The sequence below is a fragment of the Petaurus breviceps genome, unplaced genomic scaffold (assembly GCF_028583685.1).
Source record: "Petaurus breviceps papuanus isolate PSGF00001 unplaced genomic scaffold, PetGlider_PUasm1.0 77, whole genome shotgun sequence".
NCBI lineage: Eukaryota > Metazoa > Chordata > Mammalia > Diprotodontia > Petauridae > Petaurus > Petaurus breviceps.
Window position 1 is genome coordinate 14964908 of NW_027186492.1, and position 19165 is coordinate 14984072.

General features: G+C 36.0%; 1 protein-coding gene and 1 long non-coding RNA gene across 2 annotated transcripts in view; one reads left to right on the forward strand and one right to left on the reverse strand.

Moving 5' to 3' along the window:
• PRKD1 (protein kinase D1) overlaps nucleotides 1-19165 on the forward strand; it is a 430367-nt gene that overhangs the window by 280897 nt on the left and 130305 nt on the right. The window contains exon 3 of the mRNA XM_069106011.1: nucleotides 18816-18947. Within this exon, the coding sequence (XP_068962112.1) occupies nucleotides 18816-18947 (132 nt within the window). The remainder of the gene's footprint in view (nucleotides 1-18815; nucleotides 18948-19165) is intronic.
• LOC138175534 (uncharacterized) overlaps nucleotides 1-19165 on the reverse strand; it is a 71393-nt gene that overhangs the window by 7266 nt on the left and 44962 nt on the right. The window lies entirely within an intron of this gene.

A 19165-nucleotide genomic window follows, 5' to 3' on the forward strand; every position in this document is an offset into this window, starting at 1 on the left:
AAAACAACCATGGCACCGCCCATAAACCCCTCCCCCTCCCCCATCAATGCCCATCAACTGGGTAATTGCTGAACAAGTTGTGGTATAGAGTGTTGGAATAACATTGTGCTATAAGAAATGATGAGCAGAGCAGTTTCAGAAAAACCTGGAAAAACTTAAATGAACTGAAGAAAATTGAAATGAGCAGAACCAGGAGAACACTGTACATAGCAAAGCAACATTGAACAATAATGAACTGTGAATGACTTTACTGTTCTTAGCAATACATGATCCAAGACAATTCCAAAGGACTCATAATGAAAAATGCTATGCACTTTGAGAGACAGAACTGGTAGAGTTTGAATAAAGATCAAAGCATACCCTTTTTACTTTATTATTCTTGGTTGTTGTTTGGTTTTGTTAGGTTGGTTGTTTTTTTTGTTTTTGCAACATGACTAATATGGAAGCATCTTTTGCATGACTGTACATGTATAAATCTATTTCAAATTGCTTACCTTCTCAAGGAAGTGGGAGGTGAACGAGGGAGAGAATTTATAACTCAAATTTTTTTTAAAGAATGTTAAAGAATTTTCATTTTCATGTAATTGAGAAAAAATATATAATTAAAATTAAATGAAAGTTATATACCTTAACAGAATTCTCCTTGCTTCAATTAATTCCTATAGCATTCCATATTTTTTTTTTGGTCAAGGGCTTTTGATTTTGTCAGTGTAGATATTCAACACTTTTGCAGCTTTACAGATGGCCTCTGGAAGTTGCTGTGACCAAAAAATTAATAACCTTGTTGCCACACTGAGAAAATTAGCCTTTCTGAATTTCATTAGGTTAATCCTTGGAGAAAAAAAAATAAACAATCTCCATACCAAGCACTCTTTCCGGGTTGGTAGAACTCCTTCCCAAGTTAACCTTAACTTTAAAAGTAAATATTATTGGAACATGAAAAAATAGGATTATAAAAGAGGGGAAAGAGGATAGGTTGAATTTTAGAATGATAACAATTACTTTATGCAGTCAGAAAGTAGTACATATCTGTGTGTTAGGGGTGTGTGTGCGTGTACATGTGTGCGTGTGCACATGGTACATACATGTAGAGCTAAATAATGTGAAATGATATTTTAAAATACAAATTACCACCAAAATAACATCTTCTAAGTATTTTCTAAATTTTAAAATAATATTTCCTTTAGCTTTTTGTTTTGTTGGGAATTGCCATAGAATTTTTCTAAAGCATGTAAGAAATAAATTAATTTTAATTAACCTTAAACATCCATATACACACATGTACATGTTATCTCTCACAATAGAATGTCAACTCCTTGAAGGCAGGGACTGTTTTGCATTCCCAGAAACCAGCACAGTGCCTGTCATATAGTAGGTGCTTAATAAATGCTTGATTGATTGAGTCTTTAGATGTCCTGTGAATGGAAGGTAAAGAATGAATGAATAGTAAGTGAAATGAAAGTAAGATTTGCAGGCCCAAATAGTGCAAAATGTAGAACAATGTTGTCAAACTCAAGTGGATTTGTGTGAGCTACATATTGACTTAGTTATAAAATGTAGTATTGTCTTTGGTTTATTATATTTTTATTTTGTTAAATATTGTCAAGTTACATTTTAATCTGGTTCCAGCCACACTTGAGAATGGGCCCTAGTATTTGACACTTCTGATGTAGAAGATTATTTATACTCAATGGGCTAGAAATTAATGGGATGACAGCATTGCCATCTTTCTTATAGCAACATCCCAGTCAGCCAGAAATTTTCAATACAATGCCTCTTGTCTGTGGTCTTTTGTAAGGGGTCTTAAAGGAAATTTGTGTGCTGTGTTCTCCATATAAATTAGGTCATTATCCTCTTAAAGTCATGATGTTTCCTCTACATGAGCCAGCTTTCCAGAAAGCAGACCTGACCTTTCTTACCTAACCATTTAGGGGGCCTGGGGAGCCTGCACTCATTAACTAGAATTTGGCTGACATTTTTACTTGATTTCCTTATTTTTTTTCCTTCTATATTGGACACATGGGGCAACCATTCATGTGTTTTTCTTGACCTGAGATGCTCTCCAATCTGTCTCCAGCTGTGACACTTGTCATTCAGCCCCATCAGGACATGGTGACTCTTCTTTCCCCATTGCAAATCCTAAATGCTAATTAATCCATCTTAGAATAGGGACTAGCAGCTACCCCATGGACTTAGTTCCATTTAATTATTTAGTATAAACATGAAATGTAGAAAGAAAATCAGTTTCCTTGAAGGTTTCACTCCTAGAAAGGTGACTGAAGAAACACTTTAATGAAAGTCTCTAAAGACCCAGATTCTCAGTCTTTGGGGACAGATATCATATTGATAACTGATCTTGGCTTAACTTTTGTTTTTCTTGATATTTTCATGAAGTGATCATAAATGGTAATAAAGAGAAAATCTCTTGAAGGCATTCTAGTAACTGGGGAATCCTGCCCCAACCTACCCCTCGAATATCCCCAAAGCTGTATTCTCTAAACATTGTGTCAAAGGAATACTTTTGATAGAGTTTTGAGAAGTTTAAGTTTTGAAATGTGGTTCCTGGTACATCTTAGTATACATATAGAATCTCAACATAAATAGCAAACAGCAGTTATTTAAAAGATTGGTGGGTTTGAGACTAAAACTGTTCATTTATTTAAAATCATTCTTAAAGTTAAAAAAAAAAGATTGGTGGGAAGAATGCAGTGTAGTGAAAAAGAATAAGGCTAAATTGGAGACATGGGTGTTGGAGGTATGCCTCTATCTGGGCAAATCAGTTGACCTTTCTAGGCTTTGATTACCTCATTTGCAAAATGAAGACATCTTATAACCAGAGTGATCTGTGCCCTTCAATGAATTAACTAGAAGAGTGGATGATTGTAGAGAGAATTTATGATGACCTTTACACTGAAAATTAGATTGTAGCCTTGTGATAGTAGGATATTATAATCGAAAGTGTGCTAGATTTGGCATCTGAAGACAAGGAGCAAAATTCTAACTGTTGTTTAGTATCTCTGTGATTACTGGCTAGTCTTTTCACCAATCAGGGCTTCAATTTCCCCTTCAGTAAAATGAGAAATTTGAATCATATAACCCCCCTGTTCCTTTGAAGATTTAAAAACCATGATCCTATGATTTTTTTTCCTATTAAACACATTTTCACATTAGTCATGTTGCATAGAAGAATTATAACAAATGCAAAAAAACAGGAGAAAGAAAAAAATAAACAAAACAAAAAAAAGGAAATAGTCTGCTTCATTTTGCATTCTGACTCCATAGTTTTCTCTGGATGTGACGACTGGCATTTTCCATCATGTGTTCTTTGGAATTGTTTTAGGTCCTTGCATTGCTGAGAAGGGCTAAGTCTATCAAAATCAGTCCTCGCACACTGTGACTGTTACTGTGTACAGTATTCTCCTGGTTCTGCTCTCCTCACTCAGCATAACTTCATATAAGTCTTTCCAGGTTTCTCTGAAGTCCTCCTGTTTGTCATTTCTTATAGTACAATAGTGTTCTGTTACATTCATATACCACAACTTGTTTAGTCATTCGCCATGCACATCCCCTCAATTTCTAATTCTTGGCCACCACAAAAAGAGCTGCTGTGAATATTTTTGTATATGTGAATCCTTTTCCCATTTTTATGATTTCTTTGGGATATAGCCCTAAAAGCAGTACTGCTGGGTCAAAGGGCATGCACATTTTTATAGCCTTTTGGGCATAGTTCCAAATTGCTCTCGAGAATGGAGCTCACACCCCCACCAACAATGAATTGGTGTTCCAACATTCCCACGCCTTCTTTAACATTATTTTTCTGTTTTGCCATGTTAGCCAATCTGATAGGTGTGATGTGGTACCTCAGAGTTGTTTTGATTTGGATCTCTCTAATCAATAGTGATTTAGAGTATTTTTTTCATATGACTATAGATATCTTTAATTTCTTCCTCTGAAAACTGCCTGTTCATAATCTTTGACCATTTATCAGTTGAGGATCCTATGATGATTTTTGTGATAATACAGCTCTATGGCTATCTTTTATTTTTTGCAAAGTCATGTGATTTCCTTGATATAATGAGCTCTGGGTCCAAAAACTCCATTGGTATCATTTGGGATCTTCTCTGCAGCTATAGCTTTAAACAGCCAACTGGAACACTGAGAGTTTGATACTTGCCTACTGTCATACAGCTATTATATGAAAGGGTCTTCCTGACTCCAGTACCAGCTTTCTATTATACTATGCTCCCTCTCTATCTATGATATTCTTAGATCCAAATTAAAGCCCTTTTATTTTGGTTTTCAGTGACCTCACCAAATGTATCATATTTTTAGTTCATATGCTAGTGACCTATTGCAGATCAGGGGGAATTCATCCTCTAAAAATTTACTCTAGTATCACCTCTGACTCACACTTTAAAACATTAAGCTCATGAAATCTTTCACTTTCCCCCTCCTCCCCAGCCTCCCATTCAATGAAGTAAAGGACTACTGTGTTTCCCCGATAATAAGACACTGTCTTATTAATTTTTTTGGAAAGAAAAACACCAGAGGGCTTATTTTCAGGGGAGGGCTTATGTTGTCCTGCCTCAGCTCTCCTCCGCGGCACTGCTCTCAGTGGCGCCAGCAAGCAAATCACTGGGGAAGAACAGGATGACGCGCTCACTGCTGCAGCTCTGATTGGATGCAGCTCGGAGCGCGGTGTGCATTTCACGGAGGGGGGGAACGGTGCATACAGAGGGTACCATAATGTAGCGTGTAGCGCAGGGGATCACCTTCACTACAATAGCAATCTCAATAGGGCTTATTTTCGGGGGAGGGCTTATTTTAGAGGAATCTTATACAGTAAGGGGAGGGCTTATTTTCAGGGTAGGTCTTCTTATCGGGGAAACACGGGGTATTCTTTGGGCAATGTGAAATTCTGCCTGTAAAGTCAACATGTTAGAATGTTTCAGTGGTTAATCTAGGAGCCATCATTTATATTTTACTCATAAACTCCATTTTAGATGTATCTATCAGTATGGGCACCCCCTTCATTATTTTCTCCAGCTCTTCAATTATTGGATACCAAATAGATGTATAGCCTTACTCAGGAACTTTTTAAATAGTGAAATAAGTAAATATGGTTTCAAAATTAAATAGGTTGGAATGATAGAGGAGGGCTTTGTGGAGTTGTAGACTTGATGGATAGAGTGCTGGGCCTGAAGTCAGAAAGAACTGAATTAAAATCCAGCCTCAGACATTTACTTAGCTTAGTGACCTTAGGTAAGTCACTTAATCCTGTTTGCTTCATTTTCTTCATCTATGAAGTAAGCTAGAGAAGGAAATAGCAAACTGTTCTAATATCTTCACCAAGAAAACTCCAAATGGAATCATAAAGAGTTGGACATATCTGAAATAACTTAAGAACAACAAATGAATAAAGATGTGAAGAATTCCAGGTGACTTTTGGGTATAGTGTAAAGTAACTAGGAATGAACATGACTTCCTTAGGGAACAATGAATTGGTCTTAGTAAATCAAAGAATTCATATCAGGTAGTACTAGAAAATAAAGTTGACAAATTAAACTGAATGCCATTCTTAGTTCAGACTTAAACCTTGCATATATACATATTATATATGTATATAATATGTATATATGTAATTCATGTTCAATAACTATTATAGCAGGGACATGATATAGTGAAATCCATTTTTAGGAAGGTTAAACTGTCAAAAGTGGACAGAAGAGTGAAGAGGAGAAGAGACTGAAAGTATAGAGGCCAGGAGAACTGGAACCTCTTTCCCAGCTTCTAAATAATTCTTTAGAAGTAAAAGGAAATGATACCGCTTCTTGGTCCATATTCCAATTAAATCAAAGAAAAGAGAAAGGACCTATTTGTACAAAAATATTGATAGCAGCTCTTTTTTTGATGGCAAAGAATTGGAAATCAAGTGGATGCTCATTAATTGGGGGAATGACTGAAAAAAGTTGTGGTATTTGATTGTGATAGAATACTATTATGCTCTAAGAAATGAGCAGGATGGTTTCAGAAAAACCTTGGGAAGACTTATATGAACTCTTGCAAAGCTAAGTGACAGCAATATTGTAAGACTGATGAACTGTCAAAGAGTAGGCTACTCTAATCAAAATAATGATCCAGGGCAACTAGGTGGTGCAGTGAGTAAAGCGCTGGCCCCGGAGTCAGGAGGATGAGAGTTTGGTTTCCAGCCTCAGAGGCTTAACATTCACACAAAAAAACTAGCCGTGTAACCCTGGGCAAGTTACTTAACCCCAATTGCCCTCCAAAAGGCAAAATAATAATAATAATAATGATCCAAAAAAATTTCAAAGGCCCCATAATGAAAGATGCTATCCACCTTCATCAAATTCTGAATATAGTGATGCATAATTTTTAAAGCTTTATTATTATTTTATTTTGTTTGTGTTTTCTTTTGCAACATGGCTAATATAGAGATTTTTTTCATGACTTCACAAGTATAAGCAATATCAAATTGTTTGCCTTCTGAAAGAGGGTAGAGGAGTGGGAGGAAGTGAGAAAACTTATTTTTTTTATTTTTTTAAGTGATTGTTAAAATTTTTTATGTGTAATTGGAAAATATTTAACAAAATAAAAGTAATTTAAACAAAAACAAAAAAGGAAGGAAAAGGTGATACACACTTTAACTTAGTTAACATTTTAATTTATATGAGTTTCTGGTTCATGGAAAATTCATGATTCTTTCCACAAAATAATTCATTTAAATATGAGTAAGCTTTATAGGTTGAGGGTGGGGCAGGGGCAGGGAAGGAGTAAGAAAAATTCTTCATTCTTGTTTTCCTCAATGATATAGAACCAATAACATATTTACAATTGAATCAACAAAGTTTGGGCTTGGTGGCAGATTGTGGTCTTAAGAACAGCCTAAATTGGGAGAGGCTTATTACTATTAAGCTAGCCACAAAAGAATGAATTCTTCCCCTTCTCTCCCTCCACTCACCTTTCTTCCTAATTTCCCATTTCTGGGCACTACCATCCTTCTCATCATTCAGGTTTGCAGTCTCTGACTCTTCCTTGTCCCCTGACATTCCCTCACACTTCACATCCATTCAGTTGACAAGTTGGGTTGATTCTTCCCCTTAACCATCTTCTATGCCCTTCTATAATCTCCTCTCATAACCATTACCCAGGTTCTGGCTCTCATCAGCTCCTGCCTGGAGAATTGCAGACTTCTCCTTTCAAAATCCATCATCCAGCTGACTAATGGATATTCCTGAAGTGCAAATATAACTATGTCATTTCTTTGCTCAAGAAGCCTCAGTGGCTCCCTGTTACCTCTGGAATAAAATACAAAATGCTCTGTTTGGCATTTAAAGTCATTCTACAATCTATTTCCAACCTATTTTTCTAGACTTATTTCCCATTACTCCCTTACATGTACTTAGTGTTCCAGCTAAACTGGCAGTTTGCAGTGTGCAGTTCTCTAAATAGGACATCCTGGCTCCTGTTTTGTGCCTTGACATAGCCTGTCCCACATGCCTGAAATTCACTGCACTTGATTTTTGTGTCATTGAATCATTGACTTCCCTCAAGGCTTAGCTCTATGTCACCTCCTATATAAGGCCTTTTCTAAGTTTCCCCAGTTGTCAGTCCCATTTTCTACCCAGCAATACAATTTTGTATTGGTTTATTTATGAACTTGCTATCTCCTCATCCTTTAGTTGAATGTAAACTCATTGAGGTCAGAGACATTTTATTTTTGTCTTTGCATCCCCATCAGCCAACACAGTGCCTTGCACATTGTATATGCTTAATAAATGTGTGGTGAATGAATGAATGAACTGAATGACCACAACAACTCAAGAACACAAGACCACAGCTCTAGAGTTGGAAGGAATCTTAGAAGTAATGTGATCCAACCGCCTGATTTTACAAATATGAAACTGAGGCTAAATAAAGTTGTGACTTGACAAACATGGGCACATCTTGTAAGGAATGAAGGCATTTTCTTCTGTGACATTGAATTTTGCATCCACACCAGCTAAATCTCACAAATCTTGAAGTACTGAAATGTGGCAGCCTCACTTTTCTGAATTTTTTCTTTTTATTTACTTACAGTTCAATATGAAAATGAATTTAAAAAAGTAATAGAAATGTTAATATGTATTTATAATTAAAGGAATTGTCTAGTTTATTAAACATAATGGAAATTGATATTTGGGGTCTCATTCTCACTATTCAAATGTTAAATATTTGAAAATTTAGCTTGGTAAAAATCTTCATTATTTGCTAGATACATCAAACTTATTTTTAGGCAAGTCCATTTAATGTACTTTTTAATGTCTCTTGTGTTCCAATACTATTCTCTGCCTTCATTTTTATTTTGAAAATTGGTTTGATGTTTTTTGATAGAAAATTAGTTTTTTACCCAAAGTTGTTTATTGACATGACTCTTTTTGTGACAATGGAATCCATTCATACATACTCTAATCTCTTGTTGGGTGGCAAGAGGGGAATCTGTCACTGAGCTGGCAAAGCATAGTGTATAGAAAGCTGTATTTATTCTATTAATTGGTGCTCCATATCTACCATACTGTAATGATCTAAATTCATAGTAACTATGAGCACTGCATTGTCCTGAAATGCCATTTGAGTCATTCAAGAATGTTAAGTTATAACCAGCATAGTTTTATAATTAAGGATAATTCTTTTATTCTAATACTTGAAAAATTGGCAAATTGTGTAGGTGTATATAGCTGGTAACTCTGTGCCAAGGACTCTCTCTGCTATTTACCAGTAGAACACTGAGGAAAGAATTCACCTTAAAAAAAAAATGCTGATTTGTTCCACTACACATTTAAACTATTTATCCCGGGAAGCTTGATTCTGGAGTCAGAGGAGTTATTAAATCCAAATCTTGCTGCTGATGCTTATTGTCTTGGTCAGTTCACTTAAATTCCCTACTCCTCATTCTCTTCATTTGCCATAGGAGAGTGTCAGACTAGATCATTAACCTCTCGAGTTCCTCCCACTCTAATTCTATGTTCCTATAAATTTCAACTTTCTTTGAACATCATTTATTCACATCTTATTAATACCTCTTAGATCCTATACAACAGATGCACAAACCTCTTCTTTTCCAAGTCCTCAGTCATTCTTATACTTTCCTTCTGCTGCAAGTTGACCTTGCCTCCTGCTTTACTGAGAAGATTCAGGGTGTCAAGTGTGAGCTCCTGCACATTCTCCTTATCAAATCAAAATCCCTGTGCCTTCTATTCTTTCATATTTTCTTCTATATTTAGAACATTGAGTGGACCTTCTCTTTGCCAAGAGAAACTCTCCCACCTGTGCCTTTGACATTATCTCCTGCCTTCTCCCCTGGGGCTTTGTTTAATCATCACTCTCCTGCTCATTTTTAATTGTTTCTCTATCTTTCCCTCTTCCCTTCTGTCTGCAAACATTCTGGGCTCTCCATTATGCTTTAAAATAAACAAACAATTAAAAAAGACTCCATTTGATTATGACCATACTATCCCTTTGAGAGAAATGATTACTAATAACCAATATTTGGGGAGATCCAGAGGTCCTCCCCTTTTTCTAAAGTCCTGATTTTGAAGGTCCAGTCTGTTGAAGGACATTACTGATAATGAAATAATTTAGACCCCCACGGGGGACAGGGGAGAAGACAGGGGAGGATGCCATTATGCTCTCTTAGGTTTGGGTGGGGATAAATTCTTTGAATAGTTTGCCCAAGTCTGGGGGTAACTTAAGAAGTAAAAGACATAATCAAAATTCAGGTCCAGTCCCTCATTGTAATATTCAATCTTATTGTTAACCAATCAGAGTTGATTGCCATTCAAGAACATCTCTCTTCTAATGGTCATATAAGCCAGGAACTTGCCCCTGTGATTATCTCTGGTCTAAGAGAGAGATGGCCAAGTGACCATGCTTTTATTAATAAACATGCTGGCATTATGAATAAAATTATTAAATTACCATGAAATTATGTCTCTCAGACCTTTTCAAATGTTACACCTTCATACTATCATCCTGTCTCTTTTCTCAACAAACTTCTAGAAAGTCCTTGTTCACTTCTTCACAATTTACTTGTTTCTCAACTCATCACAGTTTGAATTTCTTTCCTAGCATCCTGCCAAAACTTCTCTCTTCCGGGTCATCAGTAACTTTCATAATTGTCAAATTCAATAACCTTTTCTTGGTCACTATTCTCATGGAACTTTCTGCAACATTTGACACTGTTAATCAGCCTCCTTTTCCTCAATGCTCTCCATTTCTTTGATTTTCATGACACACTTTTCTTAACTTTTGGAGGATTTTTTTTTAAATCTCTTTCTCTGTTCTTTTATTTTTCCTAATCCCTAATCTTGATCTTCCCCCTAGTCTCTGTCTTTAGTAGTAGTAGTTGTTTTTTCTTGTAGCTCTTACACTCTCTTCTTAGCTGCCTCTTCTAATTCTGATCTCTTAGATTCATGTCACCCCTCTGAGGATGACAGCCAAATCTACATCTCTAGCCCATTAATCTCCCCAGAACTATAACTATAAAGTTATAGTTCCAACTGTGACTGTTGGACATGTCTCTGAAAACTCATACTCAAAACTTTGTTTAGGGGAAGGGGGCTGGGTTCAGTTTCTGCTTCTCTTCGTTAATACCTGACTAACTGCTTAAGTCAATTAATCTTTCTGAACCTCAGATTCCTTGTCTGTCAAAGGAGGAATTTGAAAAAGATCTCTTAAGAACCCTTCCAACTCTCAATGTGTGATCCTATAAGTGTGACTCTGTTTCCCATCTCATCAACTTCTTTGTCTCTGTTGGTAATACCATAATTCCCTCAATTCTTCAAGCTTAAAACTTCAAATTGTTCTGACTCTTCCTTCTCCCATCCCATATTCAGTCAATTTATTAGTCTTATTTATTCAATTACTGTAATATCTCACATATACACTCTCCTTTTTCATTGCTTTAATTAATGCTCTCATTGTATCTCACCTGAACTACTATAATAGTGTCTGAACTGGTCTCCAGGCTTCCTGTTTCTCCCTTTTCCAATGCAGAGATAAGAAACTCACTTTACAAATGTACACGTATGTTCACTTCACTCCTAGAAGTTAAGACTCTTTCTCTGCCTCCAAATTACCTTTCTTCATTTTGTGCCAGAAGTATTCCCACATTTGCAATAGCAAGCACCCTAGAATACCCAGGATGGCTGCTAGCACAGGTTCTTTGATCTGCTTTTCTAAAGGAAAGCAACTCAAAAGGGGTTAACAGTGTTATTTTAATCAAACATGTATATCATTCACATAGTTCAGGGGGAAAAGTCACCACCCTGAACTTCAGAAAATACAAACAGAAATTACATGCAGACAAAAAATACAAACAGAGAAAATAACACAATTCAACAGACCAAGAGACAAGGACAGATGTCAGATCATTACATACATACAGTGTTAGTTACCAGAGAGAGAAGCACCAACATCTGGTTTTGCAAAGCTGGGGGGCTCAGCATCTACCCAAAGGCTCATCTGGCCAAATCACACAACTCTTCCCATAAGTGAACCCCAAAAGCAAAACCTCACCTTAGAGTATATATAGCCTCCTACAGGGTCAGAGGGCATCACAACCTTTGTGACCCACTGCCTAATTACAAAGTAGCAAAATGTGTGGGCTGTCCTGAAAAACAAGCCTCCCCTAAACAAGCTTCTCTTGTTGGGTTCCACGTAAGGCACATTAAGGGGCAGGGAAAATCTTCAAATTTCCTAGGCCTATTAAGGGGCAGGGAAGAACTTCAAATTCCCTTACCATTACAACATTCTATGCTCCAAACTCAGTCATTTACTATTATTCCCTTTCCTGAACCTGGCCTTTCCTGCTTTTCTGTATTTACACTGACTATTCCTTCATTACTAGGATGGACTTTCTATTTCTGCCTTTAGAAATCATTGTTTTCTTTCAAGGTCCAGTTCATGTGCTATATACTCCAAGAAATTTTTCCTTGTACTCCCAGAAAAAAAGTGATCCCATTCTCCTAGTATTTTTCATGCCATGCTATTTGACCTCTCCTTTGCCTTTCATCTATTTTAATTTATATTTTAATTGTTTATGTCCTTCTTTTCCCTCATATTTACCAGACCATATGCTTCTTGGGAGCAGACCTTGAGTCCTTTTCCATCTTTGTATCTTTAGTATATAGCATGGTGTCTTGCCCATAGCAGATATTAAATAACATTTACAGAATTGAATTTAAATTGGATGATTTTATTACCAGAAAATACTTGTTTCTTAACAAGCCAGGCAAGAGAATACACTATGTACATGGTATAAGTCATTCCTAGAGAATCATACAGACTTGTCCTCTGAGTTAGGTCAATATTTTCATAATTTTAAATGAAATCATTTTAATTATGATGATACATGGAGAAAAGTATCATTTTAACTTTTTTTTATTCCAGTGGGAAGAGAGTACACTGGAGTATGATTCATCAGTGTGGGGCACTGCTGGTGAGAAACTTCTACCAGTGCAGATTTTCACATTTTGTACAATGTATAGTCTTTGAGAGTTGGTCAAGACTCTTGTCCAGGGTCACAGTGTCCTATGGGTCATATGAATCAGAAGTGAGGCATAATAGATGATTTTCAACCTGGATGAATTTCCTTACTCTAGGGAACTCTCTTTATGGTCTTTCAAGCCTTCATCTCATTCAAAATTTATTAAAATAGATCATCTCCACCACAAGGTCACAGAAAATACTGTCTGTGATAAAAGAAAGAAAAAAGTACATCCAGTCTAAAGTAAATTTCTTGAAGAGTCAGTTCCCCCCCACACCTGCTAATGCATAGCTCACAGATTTTCTGTGAGGCAAAACTTTATACACATACACACACATACATACATACACATAGAGAGAGACACAATTTATCTTTTATATGTATGTATATAAATACATATGTATTTATGTGTGTATATATGCATTACATAGGTATATGTATATGTAAAGAGGGAGATGGAGAGAGTTCTTTACAAGTTATAAGACACAGATATCATTATTCAGTTTAGATCAGCCCATTGGTCCAGAATATCAAGACATTTTTGCCTCCTGATTATTCATCTTAGATTTCAACCCATTTCTTCAGATGTCAAGACATTTTTATGTCCTGATTTTGTCATCTGACATAATAACTATCCCTTCCAGTTTTGTGCCCTCTCAAGCATGTCATCCAACATCTTGACCCCACCAGAAAGAATGCTGGATTTGGGGCCAGAGGACTTGGCTTAAAATTCCAACCATACAACTTGCTACTTGTTTAACCTTGAGCAAATCTCTTAACCTGTCTGACCCTCAGTTACCTTATATGTAAAATGAAAGGGTTAGATTTTAAGACCCTTCCATCTTTAAATGTATGATGATCTAAATATTTAAGAAAATGCATTAAATTGTCTCCCCAAATAACATGGTCAGAAGAACAAAAGACCTTGAGAAGGATGTGGAAATTATACTAATTTAATGTTTATGCAACTTTTCCAAATACTAGAAATAATGAATTAAACATATTAGCCCCCTCACAAAATGTCTTTATCCACAGCTCTTAGGACAGAGCATGGCATTTAGAAGGCAATTTGTTATTTTTAATTATTGAATTTTGTCCTTTCTACAGGTCATTATAAACAAAGAAGGGGTATGGCCATCAGAAAGTTAATCAAATATTATAAGTATTTTAGCCAGAAAAAGGAAGAACCTAGTCCATTTTACTTTGTATTGGTCAGCTTAATCTAGAATATTTTATTTAGTCCCCAGTATCATTTTTGAAGCAATATGGAGAAGGGTCTGGAAATCATCCTTAATGGACTAGTTGAAGAAACTGGGTATAAAGAGGGAATATGTAGGAGAAACATCATAGCTGTCTTCAAATGGGTGGATTGCCTTGTGGAAGAAAAGAGTCACTTGATTCAGCTAGAGGCCAAAGCTAAGGGAAAGGGAAGGGAACAAGCATTTATTAAGCACCTACTTATGCCAGGCATTGAACTAGGAGTTTGAATGTTTGCATTCTAGCAGAAGCCAAATGACCATCTGTCAGGGATCTCATAAAGGGTTATCATGAATTACATAAGATGTTGGAATAGGTGGTCTGCTGAAATTCTTCAATTTTTAAAAATGATTTTACAAATAAAATAGTTTGAGCATTAACCCTAAGTCATAGTGAACAAAATCACAGAATTGCACAATTGGAAAGCTCCTTGGTGGCTATTTAATCCAATCTATGCCTGAAAAAGTTGCCTCTCAACAATGTACCTCATACAAATTCATCTAGCCTTTGCTTAAAGACCTCCCATGATAGGATTAGCCAGGACCTCCCAGGCAGCCACTTTGAGAGAGATCTAATCACTAGAAAGTTTTAGGTTTTATTTCCTTCTAAAATCAGGCCTACCTTTGACTCTTTTCAACTTCCACCCAGTGGAACTTGTTCTATTCTCTCTGGTGAAACAGAATATGTAGTAAGCTATGGTGTAAAAGATTCTACCTCTAGAGTCGAAGGACCTAAATTCAAATCCCACCTGTATATCATTTTGAGTAAATCCTTCATTATCCTGGACCTCAATTTCTAAATCTGTAAAATAAAGAGGTTGGGCTAGATATCTTGTGAGGTCCCTCCTGTTGTAGATCTATATCTAAAGCCAAATGTATAATATATAATAAACCTTCCAATTTGTGAAGACAGCTATGATATTTCTTTTAAGTCTTGCTTTGACCACATGCATATTTCCTGTTCCCCAGAAGCAATACACTTCTCAAATTGCCCTAAAAACTAGAGGAAGAAGTAATCTCCTCACTATTAAATATAGAAGTTTGACCTCTAAAGATTTTTTATTTTGTTTTTAGAGTTTCATTTTTTTTATAACAAGAACCAAACGGTTTATTCTATTTTATGCAACAATTTATAATGAACTTTAAAGGAACTGCTGATTATCTGAGGGTTCTGGCTCAATTACATGTTTCAGACACTCAGTGACCAAGTAAAGCATGTCATTTTCCCTTCTCTCGCACACTGGAGCATAACAATGGATTGTGAATAGAGCAAATCAAAAAGACACAAATATAAGTGTAAAGGGCTTATTATATTTGTATGCCTCTTATATGACTTTAATTTAAATGGGATTGACTGATGATAAAAGAGTGGCAGATAACACATTGTTACTGCCTTCCAGACAACAGGACACTTTCATATATGCCTATTCTTATCAGTCCATTTTGGCTCCAGCACTTAAATGAACTTGAATTACAGTGTTCACTTTGTTTTCTGATCCTAAGTGATTATCTCTGAAGTGCAATTTTGTGATTAGTTGAGACAGCATGCATAAACTCAGCTAATGTTGATTTCCCCCAGGGTACAGAACAGGTAAATTTATAATGAATGGATGTTGTGTTTTGATTTCAAATGAATATAAAAACCTTACCATAGTCTGTAGGTTTTATTTTTTAAATGTATTTAATTATTCTAAAATTAACAGAAGAATATTAAAATTGAACTTTAAAAATACGGCATTTAAACTTAAGTCAAGGGTGCTAGCTGCTTGTGAATGTTAATTCTCTTGCAAAAAGAAAAACAAACTTATTTGCCACATTTTTTTTTTTGCCACTATAATTCTTCAGGGTTTAATTGCTTGTGTCTTTCCCAAGTAATCTGAAGAAATGTCTAAAGCAGTGTTGTCAAGGTAGATTTGGGAAATACCAGTGGATATTGAGGTGGCATTTTTATAACAACTGTCCTCAGAGAAACTAGAATACTTCCAATAAAACAGTTAATGGTAGACAACACATTTTATTACCACTAGCTACATGTGACAAAAAGACATAAGCTTAAAATGTCACAGCACACTTAAAACTAAATCACATACAATAATGTAAAATGTATATTTGTAGCCAACTACATATGCTAAAAGTTCCATGTAGTATTATTGGCCCCAAAATGTTTTCCTTTCTCTTCTGGAATTAGACTACACTCTGGCCTGCAAGATGGAATGGTGTGAAGGCTCTTTCCATGAGCAGAGATATTAAGGGTCAAGTTTCTTCAGTAGTGTCACTCCTTGTGTGGGAACTTCATTCATCCTTTGTAATTCCTCCATAACATAGCCTCTTTAACAGTTGTCTGAGACTCAAAGCAACTAAGTGACCTTGTGTCAGAAGTGTCACTTGGACCCAAATCTGGCATACTATCTACTACATATGCATCATGGCCTCTCCATATCTCTGAATATGACATTTAACAATCACAAATGGTTTTAAAAATCTGAGTTCTGTCCAGGATCTGCTATAGAATAATTTGCATAAGCATGTCCTTTTCTTGGTTTTCATGTGTAATGTGAAGGCCTTGGAATGGATGATGATTAAAATCACTCCCAGTTCTAAAATTCTATGACCTGCTTGATCTGCACCTACTGGTATATGTTTCTTCCTCTAGATCAGAGGTTCTTTAACCTGCAGTCTATGAACTTTTTATTTTAAAAAATTGATTACTATTTCAATGTAATTGGTTTCCTTTGTAATTCTGTATATTAAATCCTATATGTTATAATCCTATATATTAAAAACATAATTCTGATAAAGGGACCCTAGGATTCATCAGACTGTGAAAGGTCTGTAGGACACAATAAAGGTTAAGAACTCTTGTTTTAAATGGACTGCTATTTGATTTTTCAGTACCTTATCCTATACTATATGCTACTGTACTTTCTGAAAGAGACAAGTGGAATGTATTAATTAAATTTAATACTTATCCATATTTGGTTTCTAAATTCTTTGGAGCCACCAACATGCCACTTAGCTTATAGGAAGTTACTATTGAAGAGAGGATTTATATCCACAGGGATTCTCCCAAGAAACTTAGGAAGTGCTAATGGAGGATCTCCACAGAGAATGGATTAGGTAGAACCCTTCCAGAAGGACCTTTATTTTTTCTCTCTCCTCAGATGACTGTCTGCTTCCAAAAAAGAATTTTTTTTTAATCATTCTTCTCTATTCTGGCAACTTCAACAAGTTGGCTCTGCTTTCAGCCAGATGCAGTTTATTTTATCAGGCATGATTTGAGGGTTTCAGTGTCTAGTTTCTCACAAAGCCAGAAACAGTAACACCTTCCTTATGCTCAATTTTCATTAGAAAGTGCTGCTTTTTAAATCACTACCACATTAAATATTAAATTAGATTCACTGTTTTGGAAAAACTAAATTTTGGACCTAATCCACCTCTAAGTACTGATGCCATTATTGTCTGGTGGAATCTCCCTCCCCCACTATCCACAGTTTTGGTCAAAAGATGTTATTGGCTCACCACAAATTCTATGAGTGACGTGTGTGTGTGTGTGTATGTGTCTGTGAAAATCCAGATATTTCAGTATAAATATTTTATTATACTCTGTGAAGGGGAAGGGAACAAATAGACTACACAAGTTTATAAAGGCACAGCTGATATTCAGGTGTGTTTCAGAGAGCAGTCTGTTTTTTTTTTTTATTCTTCCCTTCCATAAAAAGGGAAGCATTTGTCTGTATCATAATTATTCATCAGAGTTTGCTTTTCAGAATATGATGATTATCTCATCTTTGGAAATCATTTGCAAATTCTTAACAAGGTCTCTCTGGGTAGACTAAAGTGCACATTAATGATAATTTTGAAACGTAGAATAACAATGAATGTAGCAGTGAGGCCATAAGAAGGAAACAAGCTCTGGTTTTATAGAAATGGCTTTTTAAAACTCTTCACAGTCCTAATAAACACACATACATATACACACAGACATACTCTATAACACAAATATATATGGTCTATAACATTATTTCCGTTGCAGTATGGAGGGACTCATGCAGTATTTTGTGTAAACCTCACTAGTCATTCTATGACAAGCTAACATTTTCCAATAATTCTGACTTCCTTAGCAAACTGCCAAAAGTTCCCTCCCCTTTTCTCTCTCTTTATGATCATAATTATGGCCTCCATCTTTTTTTAAACTAATCTTTTTTTATGGGGGGGGGCAACAATCAGTTAACAAAACACCTATGTACACTGGGCTCTTAGTAATACAAAGACAAAAATGGAACAATCCTTGCCCCTCTGAGAGCTTGTAATCTTATCTGAGGAAACAACATGTACACATAGAAGCAAATACAAGGTAATTAGAGGGTGGTAATTGAACTGAGCTTTGAATAAAGGTAGAGATTCTAAGAGGCAGAAGTGAGAGGGGCCTGAGTTCAAATCCAGCCTCAGACACTTAACACACAAACTAGCCGTGTGACCTTGGCCAAGTCACTTAACCCCAATTGCCCTCCAAAAAGCAAAAAAAAAAAAAAAATAAACACCAAAAAAAAAAGTGAGAAGGGAATGTATTCCAGGAATAGAAGACAGGCTGTGTCAATGTATGAAGGACCCTCAATGTAAATTGAATATTTTCCAGTCCTTTGGGAGCAGAAAATTGTCAGGTAGTCTAGTATGGCAATTCAAATATTCAGACTGATTTTCTTGTTCATAGATTTTTTTCAAGTTTCTTTTCCTGCATTTACTGTTTATATTTTGTTTATATTTGTTTATACACACACACACACACACACACACACACATATGCTGGTCTATACCCAACTTCATTCACATCTCAGTCCATGAAAGAATATGGGCAAGGAAAGGAGGTGAAACTGGTACCCTTAAGCAAAGGTTGAGTCTAATGGTTAAGATAAAGCTTATATAATTAGAAGATCTCAGTTATTCATTAGCAAGACAACTGTATAGTTGCAATTGTGTTCATTCAACTTACTTTTCAATATTTTTATATTTTGCAGCTTCGGCCACCTTTGAAGATTTTCAGATCCGACCTCATGCATTATTTGTTCATTCATACCGGGCTCCAGCTTTCTGTGACCACTGTGGAGAAATGTTATGGGGGCTTGTCCGTCAAGGGCTTAAATGTGAAGGTAGGTTATGTTCCTTACTTATTAAATCAAAATTGAGGTATGTTTGAATTGCCTTTTTCTTTCCTACCCCTTACCAACTCTGTCCCCATCCTCATAACTTCTCTGTCTCTGTCTCTCTGTCTCTCTGTCTCTCTCTCTGTCTCTGTCTCTGTCTCTCTCTCTGTCTCTCTGTCTCTCTGTCTCTCTGTCTCTCTCTCTCTCTCTCTCTCTCTCTCTCT